The sequence below is a fragment of the Sturnus vulgaris genome, chromosome W, assembly GCF_052056855.1.
Source record: "Sturnus vulgaris isolate bStuVul1 chromosome W, bStuVul1.hap1, whole genome shotgun sequence".
NCBI classification, from domain to species: Eukaryota; Metazoa; Chordata; class Aves; order Passeriformes; family Sturnidae; genus Sturnus; species Sturnus vulgaris.
In genome coordinates, this window is record NC_142282.1 from 19,082,112 (window position 1) to 19,097,299 (window position 15,188).

Genomic DNA, 15,188 nt, shown 5'->3' on the forward strand with positions numbered 1-15,188 from the left:
CCAGTTTTGTATTGTCTGTAATCTTGCTCAGTATCCCTTCCAGTCCTGTGTCCAGGTTGTTAATGAAGATGTTGAAGAACAGAGGGCCAAAGATAGAGCCCTGTGGAACCCCATTAGTAACTGGACACCGGCCTGGTGTCACCCCATTCACTATAACCCTTTGTGCCTGACCCATGAGCCAGTTGCTCACCCATAGCATGATGTGTTTATCCAGTTGGGGGCTGGACAGTTTGTCCAGAAGGATCCTGGGAGAGACAGTATTGAAAGCTTTGCTGAAATCCAAAAAGATTGTATCAACTGGCTGCCTTTGATCAACCAGGTGGGTTAACCAGGTGGGTTACCTTATCATAAAAGGAAATCAGGTTTGATAAGCAGGACTTTCCCCTCATGAAGCTGTGCTGGGTGTGACTGATGACTGCATTGTCTTTCAGGTGTTTTTCAATATCTCCCAGAATAATCTCCTCCATAACTCTACCAGGCACTGAAGCGAGACTGACAGGTCAGACTGGAGGCCTCCTTCTTGCCCTTCTTTGAAAATCGGGACAACATTCCCCAGCTTCCAGTCAGCTGGGACCTCTCCAGATGCCTAAGACCACTCAAAAATCATTGAGAGAGATTTTGTGATCACATCAGCAACTCTGAGTAGCCTGGGATGAATCCCATCAAGCCCCACAGACTTATAGGGATCCAGCTGGAACAGCAGAACCCACACATTTTCAGGGTTGACTGGGAGTTGATCATTCTCACAGTCACGGTCCTCCAGCTCAGAGCACTGGGACCCCCTTGGTCTGTCATTGGTGTTAAAATCAGAGGAAAAGAAAGCATTAAACATCTCTGTCTCATCCATGTCCCTGTTTGTGAGGTGGCCATTCTCATCCTGGAATGGGCCGATGTAATTTTTGCACTGCCATTTACTGCTGACATATTTTAAAAGGCTCTTTTTATTGGCCCCCACAATCGTGGTTTAAGCCCAGCTGGAAACTAAGCACCATGCAGCTGCTTGCTCAATCCCCGTCTCTACCCTCCACCCTGGTGGAATGGGAAGGAGAATCAGAAGGGTAGAAGCCAGAAAACTCCTGGGTTGAGAGAAAGACAGTTTAACAAGGAAAGCAAAAGCCACGCACACGTGCAAAGCAAAACAGAATTCTTTGAGCCCTTCCCAAGGGCAGGCAGGTGTTCAGCCACCTCCAGGAGAGCAGGGCCTCATTCTGTGGAACGGTGACTTGGGAAAATGAACACCATCACTCCAAATGTCCCCCCTTTCTCCTTCTTCCCCCCCCTTTACATACTGAGCATGATGTCATATGGTCTGGAATATTCCTTGGGTTAACTGGGGTAACCTGTCCGGGCTGTGTCTCCTCCCAACCTGCCACACACCCCCTGCCCAGCGTACAAGGAGTAGAAAAGGCCTCTGTGCAAGGTCAGCAATAACAAAAATATCTCTATTATCAACTCTGTGTGCAGCACAAACCCCAACACAGCCCACTGCCAGCTTATTGGAAGAAAATTAACTCTACCCCAGCTAGAAGCAGCACAACTGTCCAGCTCCAACTCCAGTTGAGCTTTGGCCACACAGATTTTCTCCCTACAGTGGCAGCAGCATCTCTGTATTCTTCCCATACCACCTGACCTTTCTTCCACTGGGCACACACCTTCCTTTATTGCCTTATTTCCAAGAGAAGATCCCTGTTCAGCCAAGCTGGCCTTGTTCCTTGCCTGGCTGACTTCTGACATCTGGGAATTTCCAGCTCCCATGCCCTTAGGAGGAGATGTTTAAAAAGTGACCAGCAGTGATGAACCCAGCACCTGCAAAAGTATTTTCCCAGGGGACCTTACTTGCTAATTCCCTGAGCAGCCTGAAGTTTGCTTTCCTCATGACTAGAGGTGAGGTTTTGCTGGCACTTTTCCTCTTGGCAACAGAGATTTTAAACTCGATTGCTCAGTGGTTGCTGTGGCCAAGACAGCCGCCAATCACCACTTCATTCACAGAATCACAGAATATGGTGAGTTGGAAGGGACTCACAAGGATCATCGAGTCCAACTCCTGGCCATGCACAGCACCATCCCCAAGAATCACACCATGTGCCAATAGTGTTGTCCAAACGCTTCTTGAACTCTGTCAGGATTGGTGCTGTGACCAGTTCCCAGTGGACTTTGTTCCAATGCCTGACCAGCCTCTGGGTAAAGAGCCTTTTCTTGATATCCAATCTAAACCTCCCCTGACACAGCTCCAGCTGTTCTCTTGAGTCCTGTCACTGGTCACAAAGAGATCAGTGTCTGCCCCTCTTCTTCCCCTCACGAGGGAGTTGTAGACTGTGATGAGGTGTGACTTCAGTTAGGTATCTCTTTGGATGCCATGAACAGTGCAATGCTCGAATTTCAGTGGAATACAATTAAATTTATAAAGTCCCACAATGTAGTACACACACTGAACTAAGACTGAGGCCTTCCGAAATAAGGAAGGGGTGCTGCAACTCAGTTTCAGATCTTTAGCAGAACTATTGTCACTATGCCACAACTCCACAAGTCTTCACTTAGCCCTCAGATTTTCCTTTCAGCAAGATCCCTCAGTTCTTAAAATCTTCTTGTGTTCCCTCTGCTTGGATTACAATTTATAAAGCATTGGTGTCTTAATGTTCTAATACATATATACTGACCTCTACTTTTACAAAGTACTCTCTGTTAATACAGGAAAATCATTGCTAAACATTATGAAACAGCTGTCCTTACCTCTTATCATATAAATGCTCTTAACATACTATTCAGTGAGGAAAACACTACGGTGGATTATAAATTAAAGGAATTTTTAGACTGGAAGAGGTACTTCAAATTATTAAACACTTTCTATTTCTACAAACAGAAATCTCCAAACAGGGGAAAGAATTGACATCTTCTTTACAACTGCTTATAGTTATTGTTTATTTGTTATTTATATTATTTTTCTGCAGCTGAGGCCTATCCAAGTGTTGAGTCACCAGAGAATGTAACAGTATTTTGTAAAATGATAAATTAGAATTACTTACGTGAATGAACCCAGCATATTTTTTGTCTATTTCCACCAATTGCTGGTCAGCTTTGTTTCGCATAGAGGGCTCTGGATCTGTGCCCATAGCAATTAAGTACGGTACACACTTGAAAAAAAACCAAATGAAATTATTATTTAGAGTCATTGTATCTCTTCTTTCTCACTCTTTGCTTTTATTACAATGTTGTTTATGCTATACTCTGACTACTGGAGAAACTAGAATAGGAAGCTTTATGCAACTTACTACCTGACTACTTTTTTCAAGCAAATAGTACAAAATACACAAAAGACCAGTGTTATCATAGAATCATAGAATGGTTTGGGTTGGAAAGATCATCTCATTCCAACCCCCTGCCATGGGCAGGGACACCTTCCACTAGACCAGGTTGTTCCAAGCCCTGTCCAACCTGGCCTTGAACACTTCTAGGGATGGGGCAGCCACAGCTTCTCTGGGCAACCTGTTCCAGGGCCTCATCATCCTCATAAGGAAGAATTTCTTCCTAATATATAATCCAATCCTCCTCCCTGTCAGTTTGAAACCATTTCCCTTCATCCTTTCACTACATGCTCTTGTAAAAAATTCCTCTCTATCTTTCTTGTTGGCTCCCTTCAGGTCCTGGAAGTTCACAATTAGGTCACCCCAAAGCTTCTCTTCTCCAGGCTGAACAATCCCAGCCTTTCCTCATAGCAGAGGTGCTCAATCCCCTTTGATAACCTTGGTGCCTCCTCTGGACTTGCTCCAACAGGTTGATGTCCTTTCCCTGCTGGGGACCCCAGAGCTGGAGGCAGCACTGTAGGTGGGGTCTCACCAGAGTTAGAGGGGCAGAATCCCCTCCTCCTCTGCTCCCCACACTGTGGGATCTGCCCAGCCCACACGGGGTTTCTGGGTGCCAGTGCACACGGATGGGGCATGTCCAGTCTCTCACCAACCAGCATCCCCAAGTCTCTCTCCCCAGGGCTGCTCTTGATCTGTTCATCCCCCAGCCTGGATAAATCCCTGGGATTGCCCTGACTCAGGTGAAGTACCAGCACTTGGTCTTGTTAAACCTCATGAGATTCCAATGAGCCACTTCTTGAGCTTGTCCAGGTCCCTCTGGATGGCCCTGTCCTTCAGGTGAGTCACCTGCACCACTCAGCTTGGTGTCATCTGCAAACCTGCTGAGAGTACTGTCAATCCCTTTGTATGTGTCATTAATGAAGATATTAAATAACACTGGTCCCAATACAGACCCCTGAGGGACACCACTGGTCACTGATGTCCATTGAGACTTGGAGGCATTATAAATGATAGAAGTTGTGTGAGGTTTCAGGTAGTATTTCCAGTTCTCTCAAACTCCAAAGTCAATTTACACTACAAAAAATGCCATTTAAAAAAATCCAAACCACACACCACCAGTTATGACTGAACATACACAATGGCTGTGTTATAAACAAATAATTACAAAAATATTATGTAAGCAAAGAATAATGGAGATAACTGAAGTTCTGACATTGACTCTGGAATTCCATAGTGTTTGGATAACATGGGAATTGAGGTGGAGGCAAGCTGTCACAGTTTTCAGGATAAAGAATTAAAGAAAAGAGCTTGGCATACACCTGAAATTCATAACAGAAATATGCTCCAATGTACATTTGCACATGCACTTTAGGCACTGGCTGGGCTTTTAGATTTTGATCCAAAGACAAGAAAATACAGCATTTGGAATCTAAATTTCAAAATATGCTTTCTGTAAAGGCCCCTTGCTACAATAAGAGATTACTGTAACATAGTTGCAAGAGAAAAACTAAAAATGTATCTAGCAAGTATAAAAAGCTCTGAAACCTGAGGACAAAAAAAACCCCAAAAAACCAAAACCACACCATAAAAGGTTAGCATACCTGAACAGGATGGATGAGACCCTGGTTTAATGTCAGTGCAATGACATTTAGAGCAAAGTGGCGTACACTGGACTGGGTATGAAAGAAAGCCTCAAGGACCTGTTTGAGATATAGCTGCATGATGGAACTACTCATCCCTGAGGAAATATCACCCATTTCTTTCAGGTCTTCCTGCTTTGCTACTTTTTTCCCTGTAAAAAGGATGAAAGCAATAGCACACTCACCACAGCATAATCATTTAATTTGCTATTATTTGATACATACTTATCTTTCAGCTTTATAATACAAAGGCATTTCAGCCATCTTAGAATGTGTTTATGATCTCATGAAACATAGAACAGTCTGATAGCAAATATACTTAAAAAAATTAGCCACCCAAATTTAAAGTCTCGTTCCTTGATAAAGGTTTTATTTTTTACAATTTCTTATTTTGTATCTGCTAATTAACCTTAGAGAATATTTTGATAAAAAGTATTACTACCATAATTAGAGCAATTATGCATTCTGGATTGCTTTCAGGATTCATACATCCTGAAAGTAAATAATAAACTACATGTCTCAATATACCTATGCACATAATAAATTTTTGAAAATTATTCTAAGATATCTTGTGTACAATATTACTAATTAGATAACAATCTTAAATTACTCAGTTCATGTATATAGTAATTGTATGCAAAAAAGTTAGATTTTGGCTGCCTCAGCACAGAAGAACTCAGCACTTACAGTCTCTGTCTGCCTGCTGCATACGTGTATCTTCCTCCTGCAAGTAGGTCTGGAGGTTTTTTAACACCTGGATTTTTAAGTTTACCGAACAGTTCTTGTCTGAAAGAATGCTGTTGTACAGGGTCTTCACTTCCTGTTCAAACATTAAACTTGGGTGTTGTATAAATGCAAATCCTAAGGGTGGAAGAAAAGAGGAAATATTCCATGTTATTAACTAGAAATTGTATTTCTGCTTCTTAATTCTTTCTTCAAAATAGAGGCATGAAATTTATCTCCTCTCAAGTGTAGTACTAACAAACAGTATTGCTTTTTCATATGGACACCATTCTAAGTTTATAAGGAGTTCTATTATCTGTCTCATAGATAAAGATGGGGTCCCAACCCAGGCCAGTTGAACTAAGAGTTGTATAGGTCTGGAAGCATGTCCAGTGTACTGATCTATATCTCAATGACTAGGACGTCTCCCAAAAGCAAGGGAGGAACATTACTAAAAAATTACTCATCGTTTTTCTAATACATTTTGAGAAAAACATTGTGCTGCAGCTATGAAGAGTTATGCATATGGAGACAGAGAAAATGTGGAAAAATTGCTAAATATCCTGAGTATTTAAACAATAAAATCTTAAATGAAAAAAATATAGTGAACACAATAAAATAAAATTTAGACCTCTCGCTGTAATTATTCATACACCTATTAAGGTCATGTCTTGAAAATTATCTGAAGCATTCCCAAGACTACATCTGTTAGAAGATACACACTATAGAACTGTTTTTAGCTGCAGCCTTACCCTTGACAAAACTGGTTATTCTTAGTCAGGGAAGTCTTTATTTCATAAAAAAGTTTGATCTAAATAAGTAACAGCATATATAATTTTAGATCACATATGTAGATTTAGGAGTGCTGTCAACAGACTCTTACAGAGTATCATAAAAAAACAGTAATGGGAACATAACTTCCCAATTTAAACTATATTTAACTACTCAATTAATTTTTTAAGACTGTGAGAAAAGCAAACATTAAGTGTATTTTTCACAACCATAGGAAACTAAGATTCTGAATGAACACACAGAAAACATAAAAATAGAAGAATGAGGGAAAAAATGAAAGCAAAATTATGTGAAAGCAATGTATTAAAGTGGGTGTAACAAAGGGAAGACTGAGTCAGGTTTTTAAAACTGGCTCTGTGCACACAGAAAAGACAGTGTAGGTAAAGGCTATGTCTAGGGCATGATCTCAGTGCATATAAGATCTCCTTTCAATTTCAAAACAGGAAGAGGAAAGAAGGCAGGGGAGATGGAGGGAAAAGAGGTGAAAGAAAAAGGAATGATGATCCTCTTTGAAGTAGGTAGTATAAGTGTCCACTCTATATAGGTATATATTGATGTTTATAACTAGACCACCTCTGAGAAAGTCCAACCCATTTTTTAAGTTTAATTTTGAAAATGGAAAGCACTTGCATGTATGTGTAACAATCCATAATTATTTCTTTCTTTCATTCATTTATTTAAAAGAATTTAAAACCACCAGTGCTCTTAGGGAAATTATTATTTTGCTATCCCCTGTAAGTAGGGAAGAAATTTTACTTGGCATAAGAATTTGTCATAGGGGATGAAAAAAGGCAACTGCTGTGTTCTTTTAAGGACTGACTTCAGATCTTGGGGCTGCTCTCACCACTTCTCTTCATAGCTTTGTTTTCACTCTGTTAAGGTTAAGCACTGAACTTGGCTGAGTAAGACATTACCTGTTAAGATACTAACAACATTTTTTATCCTCAATCTGCCTTTCAAGTACACATCTGGAAGAGAAGTATAACTGTAACCATTAAGCTTATGGTTAATCTCTCAACAGCAGTGACACATTCCAAAGAAAAGGTTAAAACTGTTGAGTGTCCTTACTGTAAGGACGCACTAATAATTACCAATAGGAAAGTACACACTCTTCATTTGATGCCTTCACTGTTTATAAATGTTGAATTAGCTTGTTAGTAATTTTCATCTTATTGCTGCACATAAATGTTGAACGGATTTGACAACTTGACTCAATTATCAGCCTGTAAAATAGAGCTTTGCACTGCTTACTACATCTCTGTACACCCAAGCAGCTACCTTCAAAGTGAAACCAGTACTTAGATGAGACTAATATATCACTGAAAACAGTTGTCTGAAGTTTAACTAAGATAAAGACTGACATGTTTACAGGCAAAGAAAAAAAAAATAAAAAAAATCTGAAGAATGCCTACTGATAGCCACTCCTGTTTTCTCCTCTTCCCCAAACTGATCACAGTTCAGTCTGTAATTCAGGAACATTTCTGATGAATGCAACACACAGCCTCCATGAGTAAAGCAATCATGTCTATGGTTAGGAAGGCAGCCCCTATCCCATGTGCAATATTTTGTATAGAAAAGTTAAATTAGAATGGACTACAGTAAGTGTTGTGCATCTTGATACAATGACTAGAAAAACCTCCAGCTAGTTGTTAGCACTATAGCACTGTTCCTGCAACAGAGGCAACTCTAAAGCCATTAATCCCACTCAGTGATCTGCAATGGTTTCCTCACAGAATATCAATCAAGATTCAGTCTCAGTCCTTATCCTCAGTCCTCCCTAGCCTGAATTGTACCAGAATATCTAAAAAGCCACCTAAACAGCAGCATAAGGAAGAAAATTGTTATACACAGTTAAACCATACAATGCAAGCTCACACACATAGGAGACAAATTTCTTTAGACTAAACCATAACCATGAACTGAACTCTTCCAGAAATCAAGGCCTATCTGTCCAAACAAGATGCTTTTAGATGTACAGTTTTGGTCCTTGAGCAGAGGATGAACATGATACAAACCACTCAATGGCAGTTCATGCATTACTGCAAGTCACTGAGATACAATACTAATGCCTTCCGACAAAGAATCTATTTAAAATTAAAGTACTGCCAAAGACCCAAAATAAACTAGACTATGGCATCATCTCAGTGCGTCGTGAAATTTCCCAGAGCATCCCCCAATTGGTATAAATTGCCAGTTCCCTCAACTCCAGTGGAATTTCTGCCCCTACACTTAAAATTCTCAAATTTTTCCATCATTTTTTCTAGTTATTCTTTAACCATACCTTGAGGACTGAAAAACAAGATTTGGAGTTACAACATATTTGCATGTGGGGAAAAAAACCATCCCCATTTACTTTGGAAACTTGATGCTTTTTAAGACTTGGTCATACATCAAAAAGACATTCACTGTCAAAAGCATCCACTCTGCTGCAGAAGTATGCAACTTCCAAGCATCCCTTTGACTACATTTCTATAGCCAGGTCTCAAATAAAACATATGGTGAATTTTGATTTTAAACAAACTTCTCTGCCACTATACAAATAAATGCATGGATTTCTACTATAGCAGAATAATAAAAACTATTAATATTTCTTACCAAGGCCAATAATGGCTTTTGTCTGTACTTCTTCATCTGAATGCTTTGTAAAGTACATCAGCAGTTCAAGCACTTTATCCTTTATGTTAACCTGAGGAAATTAAAAGACAAATAATAGCTATTTGAAGATGAAACAAATATTTTTAATCTCTTATAAAAAGCATATATATCAAAATGGAGAAACACAATCTTACTGTATTGTCTTTGCAAAACCATGTATTTACAACCCAAAAAACTATATCATATGCATTATGAAGAAATGCATAGCTTTGAGGGCCTAGGAATACTGTGTTCTCAAATTGGAGCATTCAATATACACAAGACATGGAGAGTAAATACAAGTTATTTTTACCTTACTGTTGCCCTTAAAATCTTCCTGATCAAAATCAAAATGCCGACACAGTGCTCCAACAGTGAAAAGTGATCTAAGAAGTGCTGGTTTATTGGCAGTAAGTATTGTACTGTTGGGGTCTTCTTGGTGTTGACTTTTTAATTTTGAAAGTGCACCTACAGTAAGATAAAAGTTTTGATCACAGTATTTAATCATGGTGTGTCCCTAAGATAAGACTTGTAGGTGAAAGAAGAGTGACAATTACATGTTGTGATTTTACTTACCATAGTATCTATTAAAACAGGCCCACACAAATTTATAGTTCTGAGTGACCTTGTTCACAACAGCCCCAAGACAGCTCACACAATGCTGAACAACCTAGGTACAAGAAAGAACAAATGAGTTATATATTTAGAATTGAAACCTGACACTTTTGTGATGTTATGCAGGAAAAAGCTATGTAGAACTAAAAGTAACGATCTAACAGATGTAATGTCCATCTCCTAGACTGCTATGAAAACATGCCCAAACTTATAATTGTTAAAATATAGCAACAACACATACAAACACAGGTAAACGAATAACATTGGTTTTTCATGGCTCAAAAGTTATCTTCATAATGAAGACAGACTTTCTTTAAACCAAAACTATGTATTTCACAATGTGAAATGGAATTAACCAAATAGTAGCAATTAAAAGCTTACTGTCATGCCATATTTGATGATGAGTTTCATGAGGTCTTCCTCAATAGTGGCAAGAAATGTCTCACTTGGGTGTTCCATTAGTGGCACTACAAGTTCTAAGATTTTTGCAACGTTGCAGATCACCATGAAATCATTCTGGGTCTGAAACAACAGCATTTATAGCATTTAACATTTCTGGCTGTGTTACCTATAAGCTAAGTATTATTAATATGTATTATGCTGTTACAGTACAAGCTGACTTACACTGGGCAATTAATTGGGCCATAAATAAGAGACCCAGCCCAGTTCCATGGGCCAGCCCCTGGGTGGACAATGATATGTTATATTCAAACACAGACAGGGACTTCACCCAATGACATTCCACCCTGGGCTGCAGACATCTCACTGGTCAGGGAACTGGGTGGTGTTAAAGCCAGACCAATCAGCTGTCTATACGAGGGAGTTTTGAATCTCATATTTAAGGAGGATTTGAACACTAAAACACGTTGTTGTCGCATGGATCTCTGAAAGCGTGTCATCTCTGTCTCTGACCCATGAATCCCGTAACATTATGCAATACATATATAATACATATTAATATAATACAATTACATAATAGCATGATACAATTATGTATCTTATGCAAGTTATTTGGTAAAGATTTAAAAGAATATATAGTTTACATCTGCTTTTAACTTACATATGATTTTGAAAGCAAGTTATTGTTTTCTACAGAACTTTTGCAAAAAAAAAAAAAAAATCTGTAGAAGCAGAATTCACCTGTCATCAAGGCTGTGACAGACCTGAAAAGTTTTGGTCATGAAAATTTTTTTGAGTCCTAAAACAAATTTAGGAACTCTTCCTGACACATGCACAGTAGAGAATGCACAACACCTGGCAACAGGTATTGGCAGCAAGTAAATAATCAGATAACCTTTTCCTATAGTGTTTGATCAGAAGCAGCTCTACATCTGTTGCAGATATGCCTAGAGAATGCTCTAGGGCTGAAACTGTAAAATTCTAGGCTATACCTGCAAGCTAAGCTGATAACAAGCATTCTCAGGCCTGCTCTTCCCTGGGCAGCTGACCTAATGTAATGGATTGTTGCCCTCCCCTCAGTCAAGCTCTTCCTTGAGCCATGGCTGCATCATCCTGCTCTGCTCCTGCCAGATGAGGGGTTCATCACAGCCTTCACTGAGCCAACTGTGCTAGTCAAAATGGCAGAAAGCAATGCAATGTTTCAGAGGAGGGGGCCATTTTCCCGAACTGCGGGGATTCAGCACTGTAGCTCTCTATCATTTCTGTGAGCTAAACTGTCTTACAGAGAAATACAAAAACACCAGAGCTAGGGTAGAAAGAGGTGAACTGCTGAAGAGGATAGAGCAGGACATTTTCCTTCTAATATTTATGCTATATGTTAAATCACTCTATCTTATGGAACCATACCTTTAGTCTTAAGATACATATGTTAAATCTTAACTACTTTTAAGACTGTGACTATAAAATAAAACAATTTAAAAAATTATTTCATAACAGGTGGAAAACTGTGTTTTAGTCTTTAAGGGAAAGAAGCAGCACAGGTTTCAGTTTCATCTGAGTGTAAAATGTGAAGGCAGAGGGTGAGGAACAGCATCTTGGAAGCTATAGAGATCATAAAAGGACCTAATAGCTTTAGAAGATATGATCATGAATCATAGAAACAATTTTTACTTCTCTTTTCCTACCTTCAATTTCATCAAGCATACAAGACAGCCATCAATTTCCATGCTTAATTATCTGGGAAAAAGAAAAGACTGATTTTCTAATTTTCTCTACTTACACTACATTTAGTGGTCAGGTATGGCTGCATGGTCATGGCATGTTTGACCATTAGCTGGGGCCTGATTTTGCTGAATAAGAACAAAGTGGTTATGCAAGCAACCAAGCGACCAGAATTCACACCTTTGTTGTCAGAATCTGCAAAACAATTAGAAAATACACAAAGTAATGTTTGAGCAATGAAAAACATATGGCCAAAACATCATATGAATATCTCTTTCATAACATATCTTTCAAGATCAATACAGAATATTCTCATTAGATTAGAGATGAGAACATAATGTGCTAACATTTGTATGTGATCACAACATATGTAAAATAAGAAACAAAGATGCTTCAAAGATATCACTAGTTTTTAACTTAATTACTGTACACAGAACACTGACCTAGCCAACGATTCCAATTACAACTGTAAAATGTATTAATACATATAGAGCTTGACACATTTGTTTTTAGTGATCTAAAAGTTTGAACAAGTTATTTTAAAATTAGCTCTGTTATTGTGATTAGCTAGAAAAAATTAGGGAAGCTTTATTATTACACAATGCTCAAAGGTTCATAATCAAAATAAATTCAATAACTCATTACTATCAGTGCTGTAATAGGAATTCTGGAAGAGAAACTTTTCACAGTAGTAATTTGAACCACCACTGTGTCAGTATCATAAAATTCAAAGAAGCTACTGGGTTGTAAACACTATTACCTGACAAGGATTCCTCATATTTAAGAATGTGCTCAACCAAATTGTCAACAAGTTGTGTACAGGCTTTCTTCACAGGCTTATATGAGGCATCCTCTTCTGACTTCAACAGCTATCGCAAATGAAACAGAAAATTATTTATTGTTCAGAGTGCATTAATTTACATTGGCTATGTACTGGTTTTATAACAATTACTACAGATACACAAGGATTTTTCACTACAAAAACATTTAACTTCTCCATAAAAGTTACACGGTGAAGAAAAAAATAAGGGAAGTAAGAAAAAATCAAACCAAATTGCAAAAGAAAAAAAAAATTAACTGTGACAAAAAGACAGTTCTACTGATTTTCACATTGGGATGAAAGTTAACTTTGTGCTTAATGAAATAATACAGAAAACAATAATGTAGTCATAATTGCCAGCAGTAACTAATAGGAGTTTAAAGGCTTTTAAAAATGCTTAGGAAAAAAATACAAAAGTAATGATGTTTGACACTAAAAAAATATCAAACTAAGGTGAAACATAGTTCTATGAACATTTTAATCAGTTAATTTAATTGAGCCTGTACTATAGCTTTTGATTCAGTGCAGGCATTAAGAGGCACTTTGATTTACTTTGCTACCTATTTTCATGGCACTTGAGGCTAAAGTAAAATCTTTAGAGACCTTTAATTCTCCCATGCATGCTGTTGTTAATTTTACTCGAAAATTAACAAGCTCATATGAGTTGTAGAGGTGAAATATAACACAGGCTAAGACATATAAACAAATCAAGCTAATTTCTTAGAAAAATCAAGAGTAAAATATAATGTGGAAGTAAGCTATGGCCTGAAAGTTCACTGCTTCTATAAACTGTGTAACAAATACATTGGATGTGAAAATACACTTATCTACCATTTAAAAAAAATCTACATTACACTAGAAGCCTCATTTCAGAATTATGTATCATAGCTGTGCACTTCATGTTATGACACTCATTATTTAAGAGACTATGAAATTAAAAACAAAACAAACAAAAACCCACCCCAAAATGAAAAGGGAAGTATTTTTAAACCAAGTATATGGAAAGAGAAAATAATGTTGGAGACAAAGAAAGTTACACCAATGGAGAATTAAAGAAAGGTCACATGTTTAAAGGGCATGGATTGAATTTGTTTCCTGTAAAGGACTGGTTTTGCAGTCTCCCTTCAATATGTTTTAGTATCAAAAGAAATTTTTAAATTTTTACAATGATTGTCCCATACATTCAAAATTCATTACTTACATTTTGAAGAAGCTGTTCAAACCAATCATAGCCTGTATCTCTACAAGCTGCAACCTAAAAGTAGTTTTGAGAATAAACTGGTTAAAAAGGCATCTGAAGAAAAGTTACTTCAATACAGATGTCATCTTAAAAGATCAGTAAACATGCACAGATATATTTTCGTAAATATTTGGTACAATATCTTTGGAGACCAGAAACTTTTTCTGAATCTGAAAAAGAGTTCTCACCATTTCAGTGATCTCAGAATTTGTATCCCATACAACATGAGGTCTACACATTTTACTGGAGATTGCTACCTCTAATAACAACCAAATTTTGGGTTCCTAGAACAACATTTTGTACAGATTAAAGCACAAGTCTGACACATTAAAAATGAAAATATATATATAAATATGCATGTACATATTTTTATATAAGCAAACTAAGCCTTCACTGGGATCATGTGTCAGGAACAGCTCACAGATGCTCCAAAAAAGAATTGGCAGGAGAACTGAGAATTAAACTGAAGTCAAATAAACAGACTGGTCATTCTGGAAAAATGCACAATACACTACAATTTAGTGAAAAAATTAAAAAGCAGTTTAAACTCATATTTTTAAGTAATGAGAAGAGTACTTTTATTTGATATTTACATCTTGGTATAATTGATATTAAAATACCTTTTCAGTACAGTGGTTTTACACAATACATTTTCACTACAAATGTAAAAGCATTTTATTTGAATCAGATTTTTGAGATATACAATTTAATTTGCTGCTCCTAAAAAGTAGATAACATTATGCAGATACTCGTTTACCTTGGGTGAGAACATGACCTTGCATTTGTTGAAACAGCTTTATAACCTTTCAAAATAAATGTTATCAATTGAGAAAATTTTTCTTTTAAGAGACAACTTCTTAGTTAGGCTTAATTATATGCTGCTAACTAGCATTTCCTGGAAAATGTTAAATATAACAGAAACTTGTGGCGTTTTAACTGAACAAGTGTTTTCCACAACCTGAATAAAATGTGGTCTCAGTTATCACTGTCAGCAGATTAGTGAGCATTTAAAGTTTCCTATAGCCTGTTCCATCAGATTAATAATTCTAGCATGTATTCAATGTCAGGAGACATATAAAGAAAATAATCTGATAATTAAATTATTTGTGTATTTTTAAAATACTACAGACAATATTCCAAACATACTAAAAACATAATGAAATTTTACATGCAACTTAATTAAAATTTGTTTAACATACCACATCAGTGATGTTTAGTATTTTCCGAGTCATTGCTTCTTTGTCATGATGTAGAGTTGGAGTGAACCAGAGCTTCTGGAATGTCTCATTTACTAATTTCTG

The 15,188-nt window shown here is 37.4% G+C and overlaps 1 protein-coding gene across 5 annotated transcripts in view; it reads right to left on the minus strand.

Annotated features, from left to right (window-relative positions):
* Nucleotides 1–15,188, minus strand: part of LOC148220021 (nipped-B-like protein) — a 167,515-nt gene that overhangs the window by 6,984 nt on the left and 145,343 nt on the right. For all 5 annotated transcript variants that reach the window (XM_088155481.1, XM_088155479.1, XM_088155480.1 and 2 more), the window contains 11 exons: nucleotides 15,087–15,185; nucleotides 13,849–13,902; nucleotides 12,588–12,696; nucleotides 11,886–12,022; nucleotides 10,088–10,228; nucleotides 9,668–9,761; nucleotides 9,405–9,559; nucleotides 9,053–9,143; nucleotides 5,630–5,803; nucleotides 4,904–5,094; nucleotides 3,024–3,131 (listed from right to left, as the gene is read on the minus strand). In XM_088155481.1, coding sequence (XP_088011607.1) covers nucleotides 3,024–3,131; nucleotides 4,904–5,094; nucleotides 5,630–5,803; nucleotides 9,053–9,143; nucleotides 9,405–9,559; nucleotides 9,668–9,761; nucleotides 10,088–10,228; nucleotides 11,886–12,022; nucleotides 12,588–12,696; nucleotides 13,849–13,902; nucleotides 15,087–15,185 — 1,353 coding nt within the window. The remainder of the gene's footprint in view (nucleotides 1–3,023; nucleotides 3,132–4,903; nucleotides 5,095–5,629; nucleotides 5,804–9,052; nucleotides 9,144–9,404; nucleotides 9,560–9,667; nucleotides 9,762–10,087; nucleotides 10,229–11,885; nucleotides 12,023–12,587; nucleotides 12,697–13,848; nucleotides 13,903–15,086; nucleotides 15,186–15,188) is intronic.